This window comes from Coenobita brevimanus, chromosome 113 (genome assembly GCF_032717465.1).
Source record: "Coenobita brevimanus isolate Jiangsu-jjx chromosome 113, ASM3271746v2, whole genome shotgun sequence".
Lineage (NCBI taxonomy): Eukaryota > Metazoa > Arthropoda > Malacostraca > Decapoda > Coenobitidae > Coenobita > Coenobita brevimanus.
In genome coordinates this window covers 5,155,608-5,177,084 of record NC_137066.1, presented here as the reverse complement: position 1 = coordinate 5,177,084, position 21,477 = coordinate 5,155,608, and the positions used below count along the sequence as shown (strand labels likewise).

At 41.8% G+C, this 21,477-nt stretch overlaps 1 protein-coding gene across 1 annotated transcript in view; it reads left to right on the top strand.

The window, feature by feature from the left end:
• Positions 1–21,477, top strand: part of LOC145418320 (relaxin receptor 2-like) — a 207,381-nt gene that overhangs the window by 61,407 nt on the left and 124,497 nt on the right. Inside the window, exons 3-5 of the mRNA XM_080286760.1 lie at positions 2,720–2,800; positions 13,208–13,319; positions 17,505–17,573. Of these exons, the coding sequence (XP_080142886.1) occupies positions 2,720–2,800; positions 13,208–13,319; positions 17,505–17,573 (262 nt within the window). The remainder of the gene's footprint in view (positions 1–2,719; positions 2,801–13,207; positions 13,320–17,504; positions 17,574–21,477) is intronic.

Here is a 21,477-nt window from a genome sequence, read left to right as displayed (position 1 = left end):
TAGCTTACTTTCTGGTCACTCTATCGCTGCTGCTGCAGACAGGCATTGTTCTTCCTCCAGAGCTAGCAACAATGGTGCTATTCCAGATTCCTTCCCTTTATCAACTCTTTTTGTTCCTGTCATCAGTGATCTTCAGAGGCTCACATCTATCCCAATTCACTCATGCACTGTTTGCTCCACTGTTCACCTCTCCATCCATCTATCCCTATTCACTCACACACTGATGACTCCACTCTTCACCTCTCTATCCAACTATCCCTATTCACTCATACACTAATGACTCCACTCTTCACCTCTCCATCCAACTATGCCTATGCACTCATATATTGATGACTCCACTCTTCACCTCTCCATCCAACTATCCCTATGCACTCATACACTGATGACTCCGCTCTTCACCTCTTCATTCATTTGTCCCTATTCACTCACACACTGATGACACCACTCTTCACCTCCATCCATCTAATCCTATTCACTCATACACAGATGACTCCACTCTTTACCTCCCTATCCATCTAACCCTACTCACTCATACACTGATGACCTCTCCATCCATCAAACTCTGTTCACTTATACATTGATGACCCCACGCTTCACCCCTCCATGCAGTTCTTACAATGCCCAACACAGCAGTTACTTCAGGAATCAAATGATGAGGACCTGGCACACATAATTCTGACTTGGCACATATTTCCAACTGGAGTAAAAGAAATCTCGTTTTTAATGCATTAAAAGAACAGTTTCTACGGCTTGCGATGCTCCAATATCTTCCACAGGGTTATTTTATAATTTTAAACAGTACCAACTCAGTCCTTCATCATCTCTTAATATATTTGCGGTTTCATTCCATCGGGATAAGTTGCGGAAAGATCACTTAACCTCATTTACAAAATCTTCTTCCAAGAGGTTAGGTGCAGTAAGTCAGCTACATGGTTTCTTTACCCCTGCATAAATGACGACCTTCCACAGGGGTCTGGTCGCCCCTGTATGGAGTGCAGCTCGCATGTGTTGGAGGAGCTCCATACATACAGCTCTTCTAAATAAGGTGGATTCAAAGTCTCATCATCTTTTCATGTCCCCTCCTCTCGCTAATTCCCTTCAACCTCCCTCACTTTACCGCACAGTTGCATCTTTCTTTCTCTGTTACCTCATCTTCAGTGGTCACTGGTCTTCTGAACTATCTGCTTACATCCCTCCACCATTATGACAGGCATACAACATCCGACAGACGGAGCATTTGCACCCATTTTCTGTCCAGCTCCCTAACGTCAAAGATAACAGACACTCACGGTCATTTATGTATGTAAGAGGTCAGCTCGAGAATTGTCTTCCTCGTTGTATTTTCCCTTTTGCTTTTGACCTCCAGTCTTTTAAGCTCAATGTGTCCAGGCATCTCAAACTGAACTGATCCCTTCCCCTTCCATCTGTCTGTCTGTCTGTCTGTCTCTCTCTCTCTCTCTCTCTCTCTCTCTGTCTCTGTCTCTGTCTGTCTCTCTCTCTCTCTCTCTCTCTCTCTCTCTCTCAAGCACTTGCTTTTTTTCATTCTTTATTTTTTCATTTCATCCTTTTCTCCTCTCTACAGATCTACATTTCCTCTCCAAACCCTCAACTTCCCTCCTCTCTTCCAGTTACATCACACTTGCTCTGACTTAAGTTCCCTCCCCTCGCCTTCTTCTCTTCATACCAGTAACTTGCCATACCCGTACCCTCTTTTCTCTTGTGTACAATTTACCGTATTATATTTCTTTGTTTTACCAGCCAGGCACTGGCTGTAGTGCTACCGTCTTGGTGGCTCCGCACTGAGTGGCGAACCAAATGATATCCCGTAATTCAGGAAGCCATTTACTGCGTTTAATGGTACCATGTGGCAAACACACGGGCGTCTGGTGGTGTAGTCAGCCAAGCCGCTCCAAGTGGATGTTATCCATCAAGTTCAAGTCCGAGCGTCGCTGGAGTTTGTTGCTCTCATAAAGCCACGCACGGATGAGCGATAGGTCTCGGCTGCTTTAAATGTGTATACTGAGCAACCTAGCCTAGTGCCCCTACGCTCCTTATGAGGAAAAAAGCACTGGATGTTGAATACATGGAAAACCATAAGTATTTTAAACTTCCTTTGGCATTGTCATCAGGCACTGATTCCTCTTATTCTTATCCTCTCTCTCCATCATTTCATTTCCTAGCTTTCTTCTGTGCTCCTCCCATTACCTCTCTTTCCTGCCTCTCTCCTCCCTCACCAACTCCTCTTTCCCCTCGCCGTTCCTTGTCACTCCATCTTTTTTCAATCTTTTTCGTTTCCAACCATCCACCCTTCTTTCCTTTCCCGTCCCCTTTCCGTTTCTCCTTTTCTCTCCAGCTCCCTCTCTGCTTATCCGCGTTCCCTTCCCTTCCCCTTCCCTCTCTCCTTTCTCTTGACCCGTGTGCCTTACCCCTCCCTTTTTCTCTCACACTTTCCCTCCCCCCCATTCCTTCCCCTCTTTCCGCTATCCTTCCTCTGATCCAAGTTCCTCTCGTCTCCTTACCACTCTTCCCTCTCCTTTCACCCATCGTACAGCTCTACCCTCCGTAACTTAAATATGTTAGTGTCCAGCCCGAGTCCTTAGCAATGTTTGATTGTTATGGGTCATGTTCTAAAGGAATATTGGAACTTGGAATATATTAGCTGCCTGCCTTAATGAGCCTCGTACAGTCGATAGGCATGATTTTATTCTTCCTCCCACAGTTGACAACAAGGGAGACAGCAGCTTCACCAAGGAGATCCTGCGGAAAATGAAACTGTCTGACGAGAAGAGGATGAGCTGTTGTGAGTATGACATTGATTTTACTACTTCACCACCACTCAGCTGCTGCTGCTACTACTACTACTACTACTACTACTACTTCTTCTTCTTCTTCTTCTTCTTCTTCTTCTTCTTCTTCTTCTTCTCCTCCTCCTCCTCCTCCTCCTCCTTCTTCGTCTTCTTCACTATTGTCCTGTTACTATTATTACATCATATCTTCTCTAATACGTCTGAGTCAGGGAAGACATTTGACAATCGTTTCCCTAAGACCCAGCAATCACCCTAATGTGATAAACACCTTCACTTATCAACACATCAGCGCTAATGCCCACTGTCTATTCTGAGTACAACTTTTAGGTTGCCTCATTCAGGACTGAAGTAGCGATATTAGTGGGGATGTATTTATTGCATGATAATGGGCCGTAAAGCATCTTTTAAGAAAACTGATATCATCAGTCATTTCTCTCACGTGGAACTAAACTGGAGTCCTTCTGGATACACGAACAGTTTTTTAACCATCTGATAAGAGGTTATAATTTTATGACAACCACTAATGGGAAAATAACGAAATAGGAGTAAGGACGATGAAATAGATATAGTCTAACTCTGCACTGCAACACTAAATGCCATAACAACAGAGAAATTCACTCCAGGAAATAAGGAAGAGAGAATAATGTGGAACAGCAACTGTAGATGAAAGACCACAGTATAAGTACTCAGGCTTTCTTGTGCTTAAGTTGCTGGACTATACTGTGGACTCCTTTCACACAACGATACTGTAATGAGGCCTATAACTAAATTTCCATGTGTGCTCGAAACTCACAAAATTAATCACCAGGAAAAAAAAAAGTTATAAGGTGGCTTATACTGTAAATACCAGCGATGTCCGCATGCAGTGTGGGGACCTCCTGTTTGGTTTAGTGGTTACGTGGTCGCTAGTATATCACAAGAGCCCAAGTTCGAATCTCGGCGAAGAGTGTTATCAATTCTTTAAGTTTCATTTCAGTTATTACAATACTACCCCTTCTCAGTCAGCCTAAAGCAAAAAACAGTATGTAAAATTACGATAAACAAACGATTTGTGTTATCAATATAAATGTTATGAACACTAGTTTATCATAAAAATTGCTTCAAATACTTGATAAATACTGATCCAGACACTAAAAATTGCTTCAAATACTTGATAAATACTGATCCAGAGACTGTTAGCCTTGCGACTGTACGGTGTTTTCCCGTTTCTCTGACTCTCAGTCCTCGTACGATCTTTTCTTTGTTCTTGAATCTGCATTTCTTCTCGTTTTGTTTCAATTGTTCTTAGTTATTATTACTGATATCATTGAGAACGCCGCTTTCTGTGGAGTTCTTTTTGTTATTGTAGTTTTTTTTTTTTTTTTTTTTTGATCAAGAAGGCTGCATTCCAGGACCGTTCGAGGTTGACTCAAAAGTTTCAGTAGTGATGTATCTTGGTTGCAGACTTCTTTGGGCATATTTTTTCCCCCTAGTACCAGTGCGCTCTGTTATTTTTTTTTTCAGTTTTCACTCTCCTGCCAGCCAAACCTACTGAATCAATTGCTTTGCAAATGTTACAGTATGTAGTCGTCAACATATACTTGTGCACCTGGGTATTCTTAAAGAGATGGAACAAAAGCTTCAACCTACAGTTGTTCAAGTCCAACTGTTACAGATTTTTTATGAATGAAAAACACCAGCAATCAGGTCATGGAATATTATTTTGTTTTATTCGTTTGCTTTTCCTTTCTCTGCTCTGTTATATAAAACATGGCAAAATTAAAAAACTTTTTGGCATATTGAGGAAAATCAAAATGACCACCTCATGGTTGAAAGTGATAAATCGGAAAGTACTGGACCGATTTTGACCAAACTCAGTGGAAATGTAGTGGGTCATGAGTGAACATGATTTGCATAGTATGAATGACCTTGACCTTGATCTCAAGGTATTTTGAGTCATACTAAAAGTCCTATAATAATAGGTATACAACGATAAAAGTATTTTGCAGAATCCTAAGAGTGCTTTTTTGAGATTTCCTAACAGCAACTATGACAAATCAATATTTTTTGACATTTTTTGACGATTTCTGGACCTACCATCAAGGACTGCATACCATATCTGATGTGCAAGTGAGGATCATTTTTTTTTTTGTCATTCTAATCTGGAATGCGGCATTATCATCTGGAATGTAGAGTTCTTTGAATATTGCTTCAGCAGTTTCATAATTCTAGTAGTAGTGGTAGTAGTTGTTCCCTAGCCAGTCTGGCCGAACAGCCCCGAGTTCCTTAGGAAGGCTATGGCCGAGACCGGGCTTTCCCATAGAGCTCTCAAAGACTGTATGTTGTGTTGTTGGCGTAGGTGATTGTGTGCAATGCAGTCTTCCATAATGTGCTTAATAGTATGGGGTGCTCTGTTGTATCCTGGACAGACATCAGCGATGGAGTCATCCAGCCTCTTCTGGTAACTTAAGAGGGCTGGATGGTGCCCACATCTCAGCCTGGCCAGGTGGACCCTGTCCTCACGAGGGAGATAGGATTCAGAAGGGTGGATGTCAGGAGGCCGTGCATGCAGCTGTGTATTGTCTTTAAGTGACTGAATGGAGCGGCGAGTGATCTGAGTGTGGATATGCTTCTGGAAGCTGGTCTGAGGTGGGCGAGGGGAGAGAGATGACAGTATCTGTGTATGGTATCGTGTGCTGGGTGTTGTTTTGATGTTCCTTGGTGTGGGTGGATGTTCTGCCATGTAATATAGTGGATGTTGTGGGTTTGTGGAGGCTGCAGGAAGAAACTGGGTGCCTCTCATGTCTAGGTGATCCTTGACTTTGAAGACTTTGGTTTCTTGATGTAAGTGGTCTGTGAGTGTAGTAGCTGTGCAGCCTATGATTATTTTTAGGGCCTTGTTCTGTATGGTCTGTAGAGTGTTGTAGTGTGTTTTGGTGAGGTTAGAAGCCCAGGCAGGGCTTGCATAATTCATCACTGAACGTATGTATTGTTTGTATACTATGGTGGTGGTTTCTTTGTTGTGTCCGAATGTTGTATGGGCAAGTGACCTCAAAGCATTGAGTCTTGGTGTTATTTTATTTTTAATGTTTGTGATGTGTTGTTTATATGACATTGATGTATTGTATGTTACTCCAAGGATTTTGGGTGTGTGTGTGCGTGGTAGTGGAGTGTTGTGTTGTTTATGGTGAGGTGTGGAATGTGACTGTGTTCTGCTGTCCAGTTTGTGAGAAGGGTCACTGTATATTTGGCTGGAGCCTGTTTGTGGTGAACCATTCGTGTAGTGTGATGAGGTATGGTTGAATGATGTGTGCAACTGTGTTTGCGTTTTGGTGCATACGTGTCAGTGTTTTATCATCTGCATAGGAAGCTATGTGTATCTTTGGTGTGTGGGGTGTGGGTATGTCGTGCATGTATAGGTTAAAGAGTGTAGGGGACAAAACAGATCCTTGGGGGACTCCGTTTGTGAAGTTTCTGATGTTAGAAGACTGACCGGCAAATGTTACGTGTGCACATCTGCCTGCTAAGCAGTTTGCCAGCCATGTTTTTGTGTTATTGTGCATGTTTGTGTTGAGTATTTTGTTTGTGAGGTTGTGGCGGGGGATGGCTTTGCTAATGTCTAGTGTGATTAGGAGTGTTCTGTGTGGTGGCCTAGCTGAATTCATGCCATTAACAACTCTCTGTGTAAGGTCTGTAAGAAGGGTGTTTGTGGAGTGTAGTGGGCTAAAGCCATGTAGTGACTGGGCTAGGGGAATGTGAGGTGTGACTAGTTGTAGTACCAGTCGTTCAATGACTTTAGAGGGGGTGCAGAGGAGTGTGATGGGGCGGTGTGAGGAGGGTAAAGTGGGGTCTTTGTTGGGTTTAGGGATGGTGATGATAATGCCATGCTTCCAGATGTTGGGCACTATGTTGTGTGAGTAGCTGTAGTTTGATATGTAGGTGAGTGCTTGTATGCCTTGTGGTCCAAGGTGTTTAAGCTGAATGTTGCTTATGTTGTCTGGTCCACAGGCAGATGAGTGCTTGAGGTTGTTAATGATGTTCTTCGTCTGGTTGTAAGTGAAAGGTGCATAGTCTGGGTCTGTGGGGAACTGTCTCTTACGTCGGATGATATGTCGGTCTTCAGGATGGGGGTTTAGATGGCTGACTTGTGAAAAGTGATTGATGAGAGTGTTTGTTTGTTGTTTGTTTGAGGGTATGGTGTCTGTTGTTGTGATGGCAGCGTGTGATTGTGTGGTGTTGCTGTTGGAAAGTGTGATGCTGTTTAGTGTTTTGTAGAGTTTGCTGATGTTTGTTTTGTGGTCAAGTGTTTGGAGGTAATTTCTCCAGTTTAGTGTTTGTTGTTCTGATATTTTATTGTTTATTTGAGTGTTGAGTCCTTGTATTTGTTGTATGGTGTCTTGTGTATGGGGTGTTGGGAAGCGTCGCAGTGTCCCATTGTCTGATGAGGCCTTGAATTTCTAGTGTGAAGTTGGGGTTGTCTCTTTCAGTCGTCTCTAGGGATGTGTCTTTTGTTTGCGTTTTGTATAATTGTATTGAAAGTGTGCACAGCAGTGTTGATGTTTGTGATGGGTGTACTGTTTAGTGTTTCGAAATGTAGTTCTGTTTCAGTTACAAAGGCCTCCCAGTTGGCTCTCTTATAATTCGTGTATGTGTGTTTGTGGCCAGCTGGGGTGATTCTGGTTTTGTTAGTGATGATTGGGAGGTGATCAGAACCTAGGGTTTTGACCACTCTCCATGATGTAGTGGGGGCGAGGTTTGGGGAGCAGAAGGTGATTTCTGGAGATGATGGGAGGAAGAGCGCTTAGTGTGGGATATGGGTATGTTGGTCTAGATTGTTCATTATGAAATGATGATCTGTCTGGGATTGTAGTACCAGCCCTCTGTCTGTGTCAGGGTTGTTGACATGCCAGGCCGACGACGTGGCGTTGAAATCACCACCCAGGATGATGTTGGGTATGTTAGTAATGTTGTGTATCTGTGGAGAGTAATTGTGTGGTACTGTGGGGGATGATTGGGGGGGAATGTAGGCCCATGTGTTAGCAATTGTTATGTGTGATTTGTTAACAGTGCGTATTTTAATTGATTGTATTTCTGTTGTGGTGTCATGTGGGGGGAGAAGTGACTTTCTGTGTGCACTGGTATCTGCAAAGTTGATGAATTTGTGTACCAGGGTGATGAGTCCACCGCCACCGCTGTCGGCCCGGTCTTGTCGAGTAGTGGTGAAGTTATGAAATGTCGGTGTTTTCTGTGCTCTGTGTAGTTTTGCTTCTTGTAAGATGGCAATGTGTATGTTCTGTTGTTTGATGAATTGTGTGAGTTCTTGTTTTTTGGTGTTTATGCCATGTATGTTTAACTGAAGGATGTTTATGTTGCGTGTGCGATGTGTGTTGACTGCTGCAGGACGGGGGGGGGAAGTGGTGTGGGTGGAGGGGAAGGGGTAGGAGGAGGTTGTGATGGAGGGAAGGGTTGAGGTGGATTAGGATGGGTTGGAATGGGAGGAGTTGGGGGACTGGATGGTGTGGGAAGGATCGGTGGGTTTGGCTGTGGAGGTGTGAAGGAAGTAGGAGTAGGATTGGTAGGGGGTTGGTGGGTGGGGGGAAGGAGCAAAAGGAGCAGGTCCTGGTGTTTCTGTAATGTTTTCTGGATACAAGTGTTGTGCAGGTTAATAGGTCCAGTTTGATAGGTTTTGAGCATGTTGGACATATGTATTTGTTGATGGGTCCTGGATTGCTCTCAATGTCCCCAGCTAGAAGAAATCGTCGAGAAATGACAGCCGAGGAGTCATTTCTCGGTGTAGAAAAAACGGTGCTGTTGTGTGTGTTGTGTTGGGAGATGTGGTACTTGCCCGGGCGACCGAAACCACTCCCATGTACTCGAACCCCGTGAGGGGCTGGGGGGGTTTGCGGTGGTTTGGCCCCCATGCTGTCCTCCTCTTCTCTTCGACAGCCTCTGGGGGGTAGACCCACGACGAAGACGCCACCAGGTCAATGAGTGGCCAATGTTCTTCTCCTTTTTCTTCCTCTGCTTCTGGCGGATTTGTTAAAACGAAGCTTTTGGAGACATAAAAGTGGTACCATATAAGGTAATTTGACATGGAGAATCCAAATCTGCCATCCGCTGACACCTGAGGTGGAGCCATCTAGCGACAACTTTAGTGAAAGTGATAAATTTAAGCTTATTGAACAAAAGTGGTCCCATATAAGGTTTTACTCTTTACAGCAAACTGTTTGAAGAAAGAGCCTCGCTGCAGGTCTCATAGCAGTTCTGCTCTTGTAATTATTATTACTATAATTATAATTATAATTGTAATAATAATAACAATAATAATCCATCCATCCATCATCCAGTCCTATATTGCCTCATGAGGAGCGTAGGAGCCCGGGGCTAGGCAGTTGGTCTCGACATTTAAGATGAGTGACCAGCCTCACTCATCCCTGAGTGGCATTACATGAGCAATCAACCCCAACCACCCCTTTCCTTTCTGCTGGAAGTTTGCTTTCATTTAGCCTGTTCCAAAGAAGGATGACCATTCTCAGCCATCTAACTATCGCCAAAGTTTTTGAGTCTGTTCTTAACAAAAAACATAAATAAATAGCATCTTTCCTATCATAGCCTTCTTTCAGATCTTCAGTATGGGTTCTGCCAGGGATGCTCCACCGGAGATCTTCTCTCCTACTTTTCAGACTCCTGGTCATCCTCCTTTCGGGACTTTGGCGAAAACTTTGCCATTACATTGACATCTCAAAGGCTCTTCGATCGAGTTTGGCATAAAACTTTAATTTCCAAACTGCCCACTTTCGGTTTCTATCCTTCTATCTGCGACTTCATCTCTAGCCTCCTTTCTGGTTGTTCTATAGCTGCTGTTGTAGACGGTCACTGTTCTTCTCCTAGTGCTATAAATAATGGTGTTCCTAAGGGCTCTGTCCTATCACCAACTCTCTTCCTTTTATTCATCAATGACCTTCTAAGCTGTACATCTGACCCTCTTCACTCATTCACTGATGACTGCACCCTTCACCTTTCCATTTGCTTCCCGCAACGTCCAACACAACAGTTACTTCAACAAACAAGGGATGAGGCTATGGCACTCATAATGTCTGACTTGGCTCATATCTCTAATTGGGGTCAGAGTAATCTTACTTTTTCTTTTTGTTATGCATCGGTAATTCAGCTCTTACATCTTTCAACCCAACAAAATCTTCTGCAGGAGTATCCTCTAATTTTTAACAATACCCAACTTAATTCTGTATCATCTTTAAACATACAGTACTTGGGGTTTCATTCTCGTGGGATTTATCTTGGAAAGATCATATTACCACTCATATAAAATCTGCTTCGAAGAGGTTAGGTGTGCTAAGCTGACTATGTGCCTTCTTTACCTCTGCACGGTTGTTGACTTTATACACGGGTTTTATTCGCCCCTGTGTAGAGTAAAACTCTCATGTGTGGGGAGATTCCCCACATACAGCTCTTCTCAACAAGGTGGAGTAAAAGGCTTTTCGTCTTATTAACTCTCCTCTTCTTAATGGCTCCATTGAACCACTCTCTCTTCGCCAAATTGTTGCATCTTTATCTCTTTTTTATCGTTAATGCAATGGTCACTGCTCCTGTGAACCGTCTACTTGCATCCTTCACCACTATGGTGGGCGCAAAGCACAAGTCTAGCAAAAAACTCACATCCCTTTTCTGTCCAACTCTCTAATGCAAGAGTTAATCTTTACTCCCAGTCCTTCACGTATGGAGCAGGTCAGTTTTGGAACTGTCTGTGTCTGTATTTCCTAATGCTTGTGATCTCCAGTCTTTCATACGGAGTGTGTCCAGGCATCTCGAAAAGAACGGATCTTGAATCTGGCTCTCTGATATCTTGTTTTTGTTATCTTTTGGAGGGTACAATTGCGGGCTCCTGGCCTTTGGTTCCTTCTTTCTTACATAAAAGACACACACACACACACACACACACACACACACACACACACACACACACAGCTGAGTATAGGGCTACAGTATAGGGCCCGTTGCCGAAAATTATATCATCCTTCTTTGCAAGATTGAAATGTGAGCAGTTGTCTGGCGGGGAGTTCTTTTGCTAGCAAATATTCACTGATATGGCAACACTAAGTACACTTGGTTACTTGTTGATCAATGGCATTCACTTCTTCTTAGGGTCTGTGTGTGTGTGTGTGTGTGTGTGTGTGTGTGTGTGTGTGTGTGTGTGTGTGTGTGTGTGTGTGTGTGTGAGCAAAATGTCGATAAGTTTTTATCGTATTTTAACCTAGCATGTTGAAAAGGATGAGGGATAGAAGAGAGGTGACCTGCTGATACTGAGAGCAACAGACCAAATGCAAGGCAACAAGGTTAGGTTAATCTACCAAAATGATCTTAGGCAGTTTATATTCAGTTTATGCCAATTTTCGTGGAATGTTTGGGGTTAAGGCCAGAACGACCTGAGTAAGTTTTTAGAATCAATGAAGCTCAAAGCCGCAGGACATGGTCAAATTTCGGCCCATGATTGTGTCTGTGATTAAAGTAACCAAGACACTCTTGATCTGATGTGGACCAAACACAGTGTAATTGCTCAGGGTTAGTCAACGATCCAAGGTCAAGGTCACATGGACAGGTTAAATTAATCTGTTTTTATCATATTCTGATCAAACTTTGTGGAAGTGTTCAGGGTAGAGCGAGAATAAAGGTTTTGAGTTTGAACAGTTAGTTAAATGCCAAAGTGACAGTGAACCGTTAAAAGTCCAGCTAACATTGTAAGGTCAAATTAAACATTGTCAGTATGATTTAAATCAAACTCTGCAGTGTGGTTCAGGATAACACACGAATGAGGGGCTTAAATTTTGAGAGCGGTCGGTGAAGGTCAAGGTCACAGGGCAAAGTTAACTGTTCCAGCCTCAGGCCAATTAGAGGGCACGGGGATGGTGCTTGCTCTGGGTGCTGGTTCTTGTTGTTCTTCTCTGTATACGTATTTTTTTTTTTAACATCGATAAAGAATAGGCAAAATAGTCTTTTTATTTTAATTTTTACAAATTAATAATATATTTTCCTACACTTTCCAGGAATGAGCTAAATCAGGAGCTCGTCTCTTACCCAAGGGTAACAGACGAAGTGGTTTTAACACCTGTTGTACCGAAGTTTGGCCTTGCCGATGACTAGTAATTCTCAATATCAATTCCATTCGTTCTTGCCATCTCTTCAACCCTTCCAACACCTTGGTCAGAACTAGATGAACATTGTTTAAGTAGACTTTCCCGTATGACATTCACACTTATCACCAGTTGTTAGACCAAAAATGAGTCAAGCTATTCACGGATCAACATCTCCACCAAGTTTGGTTAAAACCGGATCAAAGAATTGGAGATATATTTTTCACACACACACACACACACACACACACCAGGTAAAATTTTACACCTGTCGCACTAAATGCGAACGAGTATAACAAATGACAACAGACCATACTATTGTTACCAACAAAATTGCTTACAACCATATGGGAAAATTAATGAACAAGGGTAGGTATTCCACGCCTCAAAAGAAAAAAAATTAATGAACAAGGGTAGGTATTCCACGCCTCAAAAGAAAAAAAAAAATCCCGGGGTATATTTTGGTATTTGTTATTCGGTGGAGTCACAGGGAGCAACATTAATTTCTCTCCTGTAGTACTTTCTGCCAGCAAATGATTTAATTCATCTTAGGAAAGGCCCTTGGTACGGGAAGGGATTAAAGATATTCCTTTTTCTTTGTGACTGGCCATTAAATCCTGTAGAACGATGGCGACTTATCTACCGGGAGTTTGGTGTCACTGCCACCAGACCAGTGTTAGAAAGTGCCCTTGTCGGGCACAGGTGAAAAGCAGTTTCATTAACTTTTTTAGTATATTGACGTATTCTTATTATCTCCTTTTTTAGTAATCCCAAACGTGTTTTGTCCTTAGGAACGACCCCTCATAGTAGAATTTTTTTTTTTTTTTTTTAGCAATTAAAATTTTGAAAATCATAACGTCTTTATAATCCTGCTGCACCAGACGGTTTTATTCGTCATGCACACTTTTCGTATATCTTTCACTTGACACACTTGGTTTTGTCTGACACACCCACTTCTCCCTTTCTGGAGCAGTTGGAAGGTGATGGGTGGAGGGAGCTGGTGGTGCAGTGGTACCATAGCCACCTCAGCTGACAGTTGGAAGATCTCGTGTTCATTTCTTAGTCTTGTCGGTCTTATAGATAATATTTATTTTTTTCTTTTTCCTGTTCTCTGTGGAGTAATATTGTGGCGCTGGGTGTAAATTCAGTTGTTGCTTCATACTCTAAGGGAAGACTTGACTGTAACAAAACTGATTATCTGCCTTAATGATCGTTCGTATAGTCGATACACAATAATCCTGTCTTTTTTCTTTTTTCTTTCTGTTCTCACAGATCTGACCAGATATCCGGAATACTGCCTGTGTCGGCAGGGTGATCGACTTCACTGCAAGAACGCCAACCTCACCTCCGTACCTCAAGACATAGACCAGCGAGTTACAGCTTTGTAAGCCACACTATGCATTTGTTATTATGATTGCATGAATAGGACTGGTGTGTGTGTGTGTGTGTGTGTGTGTGTGTGTGTGTGTGTGTGTGTGTGTGTGTGTGTGTGTGTGTGTTTGTGCGTGTGTGTGTATGTGTGTGTGTGTGTGGACATACAAAACTGCATATTACTTTTTAAGAGATTGCTTGATGGGTTTTTAAGATTTACGTCATAAATGATGGCTTTAGTTATTTTATTGGCAAAAGAATGTACATACACAAATAATATACTAACAAAAAATATCTAATACATTTGTCCACCATAACAAACAAATCCGTACTAAAAACATGTAGGAGAAATTTTGTAGCTTAACTGTAAGTGTTCATCATAAATGTAATTGCCCAATTCATGTACATAAACATTTTCAATTAGGATATCATTAATGTCTTCTGAATTAAGCATCTGATATCTATCACTGTGATAATCTGATAATCTGTTAATGAACACTCAAGCAGTGTCATTCTGTTTGTCCATGATTGTTGTCACACTGACAAATTCTAAGTTCAGTAGGTGCGTAGGTTATGTGACATTAACCAGAGTCTCGTGAATGACTCGCTTTGATAATCAGGAATATACTTCTTAGCTGAGTGTAATTCATGCACTGCCATAGTTGGGTTGAGGGCTGATCTGTATGTTCCAAATTTTGTGGCATTATCTGATTTTTCTAATTTTTTTTACCTTCTCCGTTGGTTCTACATTACAGTATATCTAAATTCCATGGCCGTCACCAAAAAATCTAAATCCTGGGATATTTTCAGCCCTACGGAATTCATACACAAAGTGAAAAGGATGTTCTATATCCACACGTCTGAACGTTGATTTAAGAAAGGTACACCTACTTTTTGCAACAACATGTCGTACTGGAAGGTACCCGACTCTCATCATACACAAATTAATACTCGTATTTTTCTGTACTCCAAGCAGGCATTTCATCATCTTATTATATCGTCTTTCTATTCTTTTCAAGTTACTGGGCAGCCATGGCTCAGAGCTATACAACAATGCCGATCTTGCAGCTGCATCAAAAACCTTTTTATGTACGACGGGCATTTGTGTCATCTACACAAAAAATATAAATTTTGTTTACAACTGTCTTGCTCTTTGTCTCATGCATGTGAAACACGCCGTCCATCTTACCTGTGTCCAGGAACCAGGACACAAGGTAATGGTACCTAGGGACGAAATTCGCGGTCACACCTTCAACTACTAGATTCGTTTTATCTTCTTCACCATTAATGACAAAAACAATCGTTTTCTTCTCGCTGCTAACTATTCAATCATTATAATATTGCATAAAGTACCCATATTTCATTCACATATCTCCCTGTTAGTTGCCAATATTGCAGCAGCATCCATTAATAATAAAGCAAGTAATCCACCAATGAAACCATCTGTCACAATTTCATTTTTTATCATTCTAAGCATGTGATCTATATACAAAATAAAAAGTAAACAACTAGTTGGAGCCCACTGGGCAGACGCCAATAGACGAATCAATTACTGCAGACCTTAATACATTTTAGTACAAGTGTACTCGGTCCTTATTGCTTTTATCATTATTTTATCACATACCATACTCTTAAGCTGATCAACCAGTTTCCTCTTGGGGAGCCGATCATATGCGCCTATGCAGGAGTGTATGTGTTGAGGCTTTAATACCAAGGAAGACTGGAGCTGTTTTAAACTCATCATGTTTGTGTTTCCGTGCATCAGAGTTCAACCCTAATAAGTCATTGTGGTCAGCAGTTCAGACATAACCACACAATGTATTATGGGTCGTATTCTCGTCACCTCAGCAGGCACAGTAACATACAACTTTTATCAAGTCATTGTAGGACAATGTACGTTGACATTTTAATATACGTCACTTGTTTATCTGTTGTATATGAGAGAGTGTGGTGGGGGTTGGAGAGGGTAGCCAGATGGCAGAGGACAGGGCGACTTGGAGGAAATTCGATTAAGGCTACTCCTTGCGGGACTAAGGTGTCTAGCGATATGTAGACTGAGATGTTACTTAAACATTACCTATTGTTAATAAAAATATATAAGATGCTAGAGGATAATAATGTATACTATGCATAGTAAGTCGGTAAAGAAGGAGTTAAGTGAGCAAACAATGGCGAGGCATATATATATATATATATATATATATATATATATATATATATATATATATATATATATATATATATATATATATATATATATATATACACTGTATTAACCTCAGCCAATTCACTGGAGGACAAACACGCCTCTCTTAGTTTTTCCCACTCTGCCATATTGGATATTAGTCTGTTCCATCTCGTCCCAGCGAATCTCTAAATCTCATCTCGCCATTTCTTGTTCAGTCTGTTTCTCCTCTCACTCCAGCCCTGTGTTTCCACTCAGTTGCCTTGTTTGTTCATTTGTAAGCTGATCTATGAAGGACGTGACATGTACAGATCCGTTTATGTTTTTTTATTGCAGTAATTTATCCTCTCCTTTCTTTTTTTTCGCTTACCCACGAAGTTCTCATTTTTATCTCTGCGCACGACCCTCATCATAATCCTTTCTGGTCCTCTCTGAGCTCTCCAAAGTTTAAGTTTCAAGGATTTTGTTAGGCCCCATGTTTTCTGTGAAGTCACCAGCACCCTTAATAAGGTCAACGGTGATGCAATCATCTGCTGCTTTATCCCTCTTCTTTCATCCCAGAGCGTTCTTTATTTCATCTAATGTAACGCTCAGGATGATTGTATCAACTATCTCTCTATACTCACATGACTCCTCGACCACTGTACTGCTGCTGTGACGTTTTGTATACACTTCTTCAAGTATTTTTGACCATTTCATTTCTGTTATTCGTTATCCCTCCATTAGAGTCTCTGAGAGAAAATATTTGGTTTCTTCCTATACCGAGACTCCGCTTGGTTTCCTTGAGTTTTCATCCATTCCTTAATGTTTCTTCTGTTATATTCACGTAATATTATCGAATTTTTCAGAGTTATTTCTTTTGATATTTTTTTTCTTTTAATTTGGCTAATTCAGTGTCATCTATCCTTGCCCATGCAGTCATGTTCTTTACTTATAAAATTCCTTTTTACTCTTTGGGATCTTGTTGCTGTTTCATGCCTAGCTTGTATTTCTTGAGGTGCTTTGTTTACTATTCTCGAGAAGGTTTCCTTCATATGCTTAACGTCGGTATTTATTTCATCCATCAACCATGAGTATTTATTTTGAATTACCAAGCTATATTCTGCTTCCTTCTCCGTCATTGCTACAAAGTTTGGCTGTTTCCCGCGGATCACCCACTCTCTTTCTCTTCTGAGATCAGGTAATACTTGACTTCTTACCATTCTGTGGCCACTTAGTACAGGTACATCTGCTTTGTTGAGTGCAGTTGCCTCTTCACTGTAACGGCATGTAATTTGTCAGTGAGGATAAAATGTTTTTTCCCCACCATGTTCACTTCCTACTTTGTTTCCTGTGAAAGAACGTGTTCATCACTCTCAGACTCTTCCTTTCTGCAAATTCCATTGGCATTTCACCACTCGCATTCTGATTGCCCATTCCAACATGCCTTGCTGCTGTCTCATTTGCAATTTTCATGCCTATTTTTCGTTAAAGTCGCCCTCCACAAACATATACCGGGTTTTGTGCTTATTCATTGCTACTTGTAAACCTACATCAAATTTTTCTACTTGCTCATCATAAGCTGGTGCTGATGCATAGACTTGGATTAACTTCATCTTGCTTCTCTTGTTCAGTTATATTTTTATACCTGCTACACTCTCATTAATACCAAAGAATTCCTCAGTGTTGCCACTCAAGTGTTTGTTGACCAGTAATCATACATCATCATCCTTCTTCTCTTGTTTGTCTCTGTAGTACAATATGTGACCATCAGACAATTCTGTGAATGCCTTACCTGGTCTTCTGACCTTGCTAAGACTATGATATCCTAATTTACGTCCGTCAGTTCTTTTAGAAGAACAGCTAAGTTGCCTTCACTAGCAAGAGTTTGGACGCTATAAATTCCAGTTTTGAATTAGCAACATAAGCATGTATTTATGTGTGTATATATGTATGTATGTGCGAGTTAATATGAACGTAAATGTATACTGTACGTGCAGGGGCTCATGACTACACCCTCTTTCTGCCACACAGGCTACTGGGCAACAACAGGATAGTCCTCTCTTCAGACTCCTTCCAACGATACCTAAACATCAGTATCATGTAAGTAATGCATATTCATAACCCAGTTAACACCTTCACAGTCTCTCCTTTTGCTTTCATTAGATTCTTCCCATCTCCATATGATTTTTGTCAGCTTTGGAGGGACGTGTATGCTTAAAAGTGTACGTTTATCCTCCATTAACTTCTACGTCAGGAGGATTTTTCCTGCGTTGATTCAAAGTAACTACGGTTAGCCAAACCAAATGGAAAAACGGACTCATGCGGAAACGGTTAACGTGTTGAATGCGGTAGTGTGGCCTTATGTTTTGTTTATACTGCTTCCAAACACTTTCATTTGAAACAGCTCTCTTAATGAAAGATTTAATTATGGTTACATCTGGCTCATCTTCCGATTTTTTTTATTTTTGTTAATTTGATATATTTTTAAACCTCCGGGCTAGATCTCATGTAGTTAATGAGTTAAGGTAGTATCAAACCTGCTGTAGCACAAGTCTGCCATCAGTTGAATAACATGATCTGGGTGAGTGCAATATGACGTTATCGTCGTGAATGGATTGGGTTAAGCATCATTCTAACTTTTATTCTCCTATCCACCTCAGTCCAAGAACATATTTGTTTTTCTAGCTAACTAAGGTCCATTTTATTTTGCATAAGGATACATCCTGGGTTAATGGCTAATGTTCGTAGTTGTTTTAGTAAGAGACACCATTTCTGAGCTGATCAAAGTCGTCTTGGGGCAGACACACATAAGCAAATCCATCGCCTCCATAACACCTTCACTGCGGTAGCATCCAACCATCCAGCGCCTTCAGTCCGATGGCATATGTTGGCATTAAAGTCTTCCTGTCCCTAGAAAGTTTTCAGACACCATTTCTGAGCTGATCAAAGTCGTCTGGGGGCAGACACACATAAGCAAATCCATCGCCTCCATAACACCTCCACTGCGGTAGCATCCAACCATCCATCCCCTTCAGTCCGATGGCATATGTTGGCATTAAATTCTTCCTGTCTCTAAAAAGTTTTCATTTAGCTAATTGAGAACTTTTGGAACTTAAGGAGTTATATGATTGTGTCCTTTATTAGCCCCGTCGGTACCAGAGGCCATTTCGTGAGTTCAGTAATATGTCTGAAGACTATCTATCTATCTATTGCCAGACGCCTCAATCCCGTTGGGGTGGCCAAAAACAAATCTCCTCCACGTCGCCCTGTCCCCCGCCATTTTACTGTCCTGCTCCCAACTCACACACCCCTCTCCCATATACCTCTCCACCCCATCCCTCCATCTCATCCTCGGCCTCCCCCTCCCTCCTCCCCCCTCCACCTCACTCACATACACTCTCTTCGTCAGTCTTTCACCCTCCATCCTCTCCACATGGCCAAACCACCTCAATGTGTTCCTCATAACGCTTCCTATCACATCCACATCCACACCACAATGCTCCTTTATATCCTTATTCGTCGGCCTGTCTCTTCATGTGACTCCACAGGCTCCTTTTAAATAACTCATTTCCACTGCTCTCACTCTTGACTTGTGTCCTGCCAACAACGTCCAAGCTTCACTTCCATAAGTTAGAGATGGTATCACAATACTGTCATGTAGTAACTTTTTCACTTCCATACTCACTTCCCTGTTTCTTATCACTGCTTTCAAAGAACCAGCAACCTTTCTTCCCTGCTGTACCCTTTCAAGCACTTCACCCTCCAAGCCTCCATCCTTACTCATCACACTACCCAAGTACTTAAAAGTACTCACATTTTCCAATTCCTCACCATCCAACCTCTCTGTACAATCACTGGCTTCACCTCTCTCAAAGACCATCACTTTACTCTTCCCTACATTCACCTTTAGATTCCGTTTCTTAAACACTCTCCCAAACTCATTCACCAAGCCTTGCAGTTCTCCTTCGTCTTCACTCAACAACACAGTATCATCTGCAAACAACAGTACAGGGAGCTTCCAAACACTATCCTCTCTCACCAGGGCCACTCCAACATCCACTACCCTACCTTGTATCTCTTTTATTACTCCATCCATATACAGATTGAACAACCATGGAAACATGACACATCCCTGTTTCAACCCAACTTTCAAAGAGAAAAATTCACTTAGTTCACCATCCACACGCATTGCAGCCTTAGCACCATCATACATACTCTTCACAGCATTCAACAACTTCCCATCTACTCCATATATTCTTAATACTTTCCACAATCCTTGTCTATCCACCCTGTCATATGCTTTCTCCAAATCCATGAAGGCCGCTTACAACTTCTTTCCCTTCTCTAGAAACTTTTCCACTAAAGATCTAAGAATGAATATCTGATCTACACAACCTCTTCCCTTCCTAAAGCCTCCCTGTTCTTCTCCAACTAATTCCTCTGTTCTTTCTCTAACTCTGTCAATAAGTATCCTACCATACACTTTTCCTATTATACAAAGTAGACAAATGCCCCTATGATTACCACACACTTCTTTTTCCCCTTTTCCTTTGTACAAGGGAATAATTATACCTGACTTCCAATCCTCCGGGACTCGACCTTCCTCCCAGGCCAATCTGCACATCTTCCACATCCATTCTACTACTATCTCTTCCTCATGCTTCAGCATTTCACCACACACTCCATCAATGCCTGGGGCTTTCCCCAATTTATCTTTCTTCATTGCTTCCACAACTTCTATCCTACTGATTTCTTCGTGTCTTCTCACCTCCCTCCTTCTCCCAGCCATTCCCCAGCCACTTATACTCGCATTACTTCCATCCTGTATGTTCAACAATTCCTTAAAGTGTTCTCTCCATCTGCTCATTTTTTCTCCCTTCTCCACTAGTTATCTACCATTTTTATCTTTCACTCCCCTGCTAACCTCACTTCTAGCCTGTCTTACTCTCTTCACCTCTTTCCAGAACATTTTCTTACAGTCCCTTCACTTTACACTCAAATTCCTTCCAAATTCCTCATCCACTCTCTTCTTACTCTCTCTTGCTAATCTTTTCACCTCTCTCTTTCTTTCTACATATAACTCTCTCTTCCGCCTCTCAACTTCTTCCACGCCCCTATTTCTCATCCATTCATTGTATGCTTTCTTCTTTTGTGCCACAGCCTGTTTCACCTCTTCAGTCCACCACGCTGTTCCTTGCACCCCCCTCAGTCTTCTCTTCCTCCCACACACCACATCATATGCTGCACATATTTCTTCTGTAAATATCCTTCACACACCTTCCACGTCCCCCATCTGCTCCAATTCATATTTGCCCAATCGTTCCTCCATTTCTCTCTTATACTCTGCCTTTTTCTCATCCTCTTGTAACCTTTCCACTCTCCTTGCAACTACTCCTTCCTCTCGTCTTTCCCTTCTTCTATTTCTCCATCTTACTTGAATTCTAATTCTGGCCACCATGAAGTAGTGGTCAGAAAGTCCACTGCCCCAACCTCTATAAGCCCTTGCATCCATTACACATCTTCGCATCCTTTCATCTATACACACATAATCAATCATTGCCTTCCTTTCATTCAGTTCACCACCCACCCTTCTCATCACTTGCCATGTATACCTGTGGATCATTTTATGCCTGAAGAGGGTATTGGCTATCACCAACCCCCTCTCAGCACAAATGTCCACTAACGCACTCCCATTCTCATCTATCTTAGCAGGCACACCCCACTCCCCAACTATTCCGTCCACCTTCACATTCCCTACTTTACCATTCATATCACCGATCAAAAACACTCTCTCATTCCTTCCAAACTTTTCCATGCACACTTCCACATTTGTCCAGAACTCTTCTCTCACTCTGCTAGCACGATCTTGCATTGGCGCATACACACACACAATCGCCCACATTTGTATTCCAACTTTCAACCTTACCTACACAATCCTTGACCCAAGTGATCCATACTGTCTTATGCCCTTCTTCCATCTTTTACTCACAACTATACATACTCC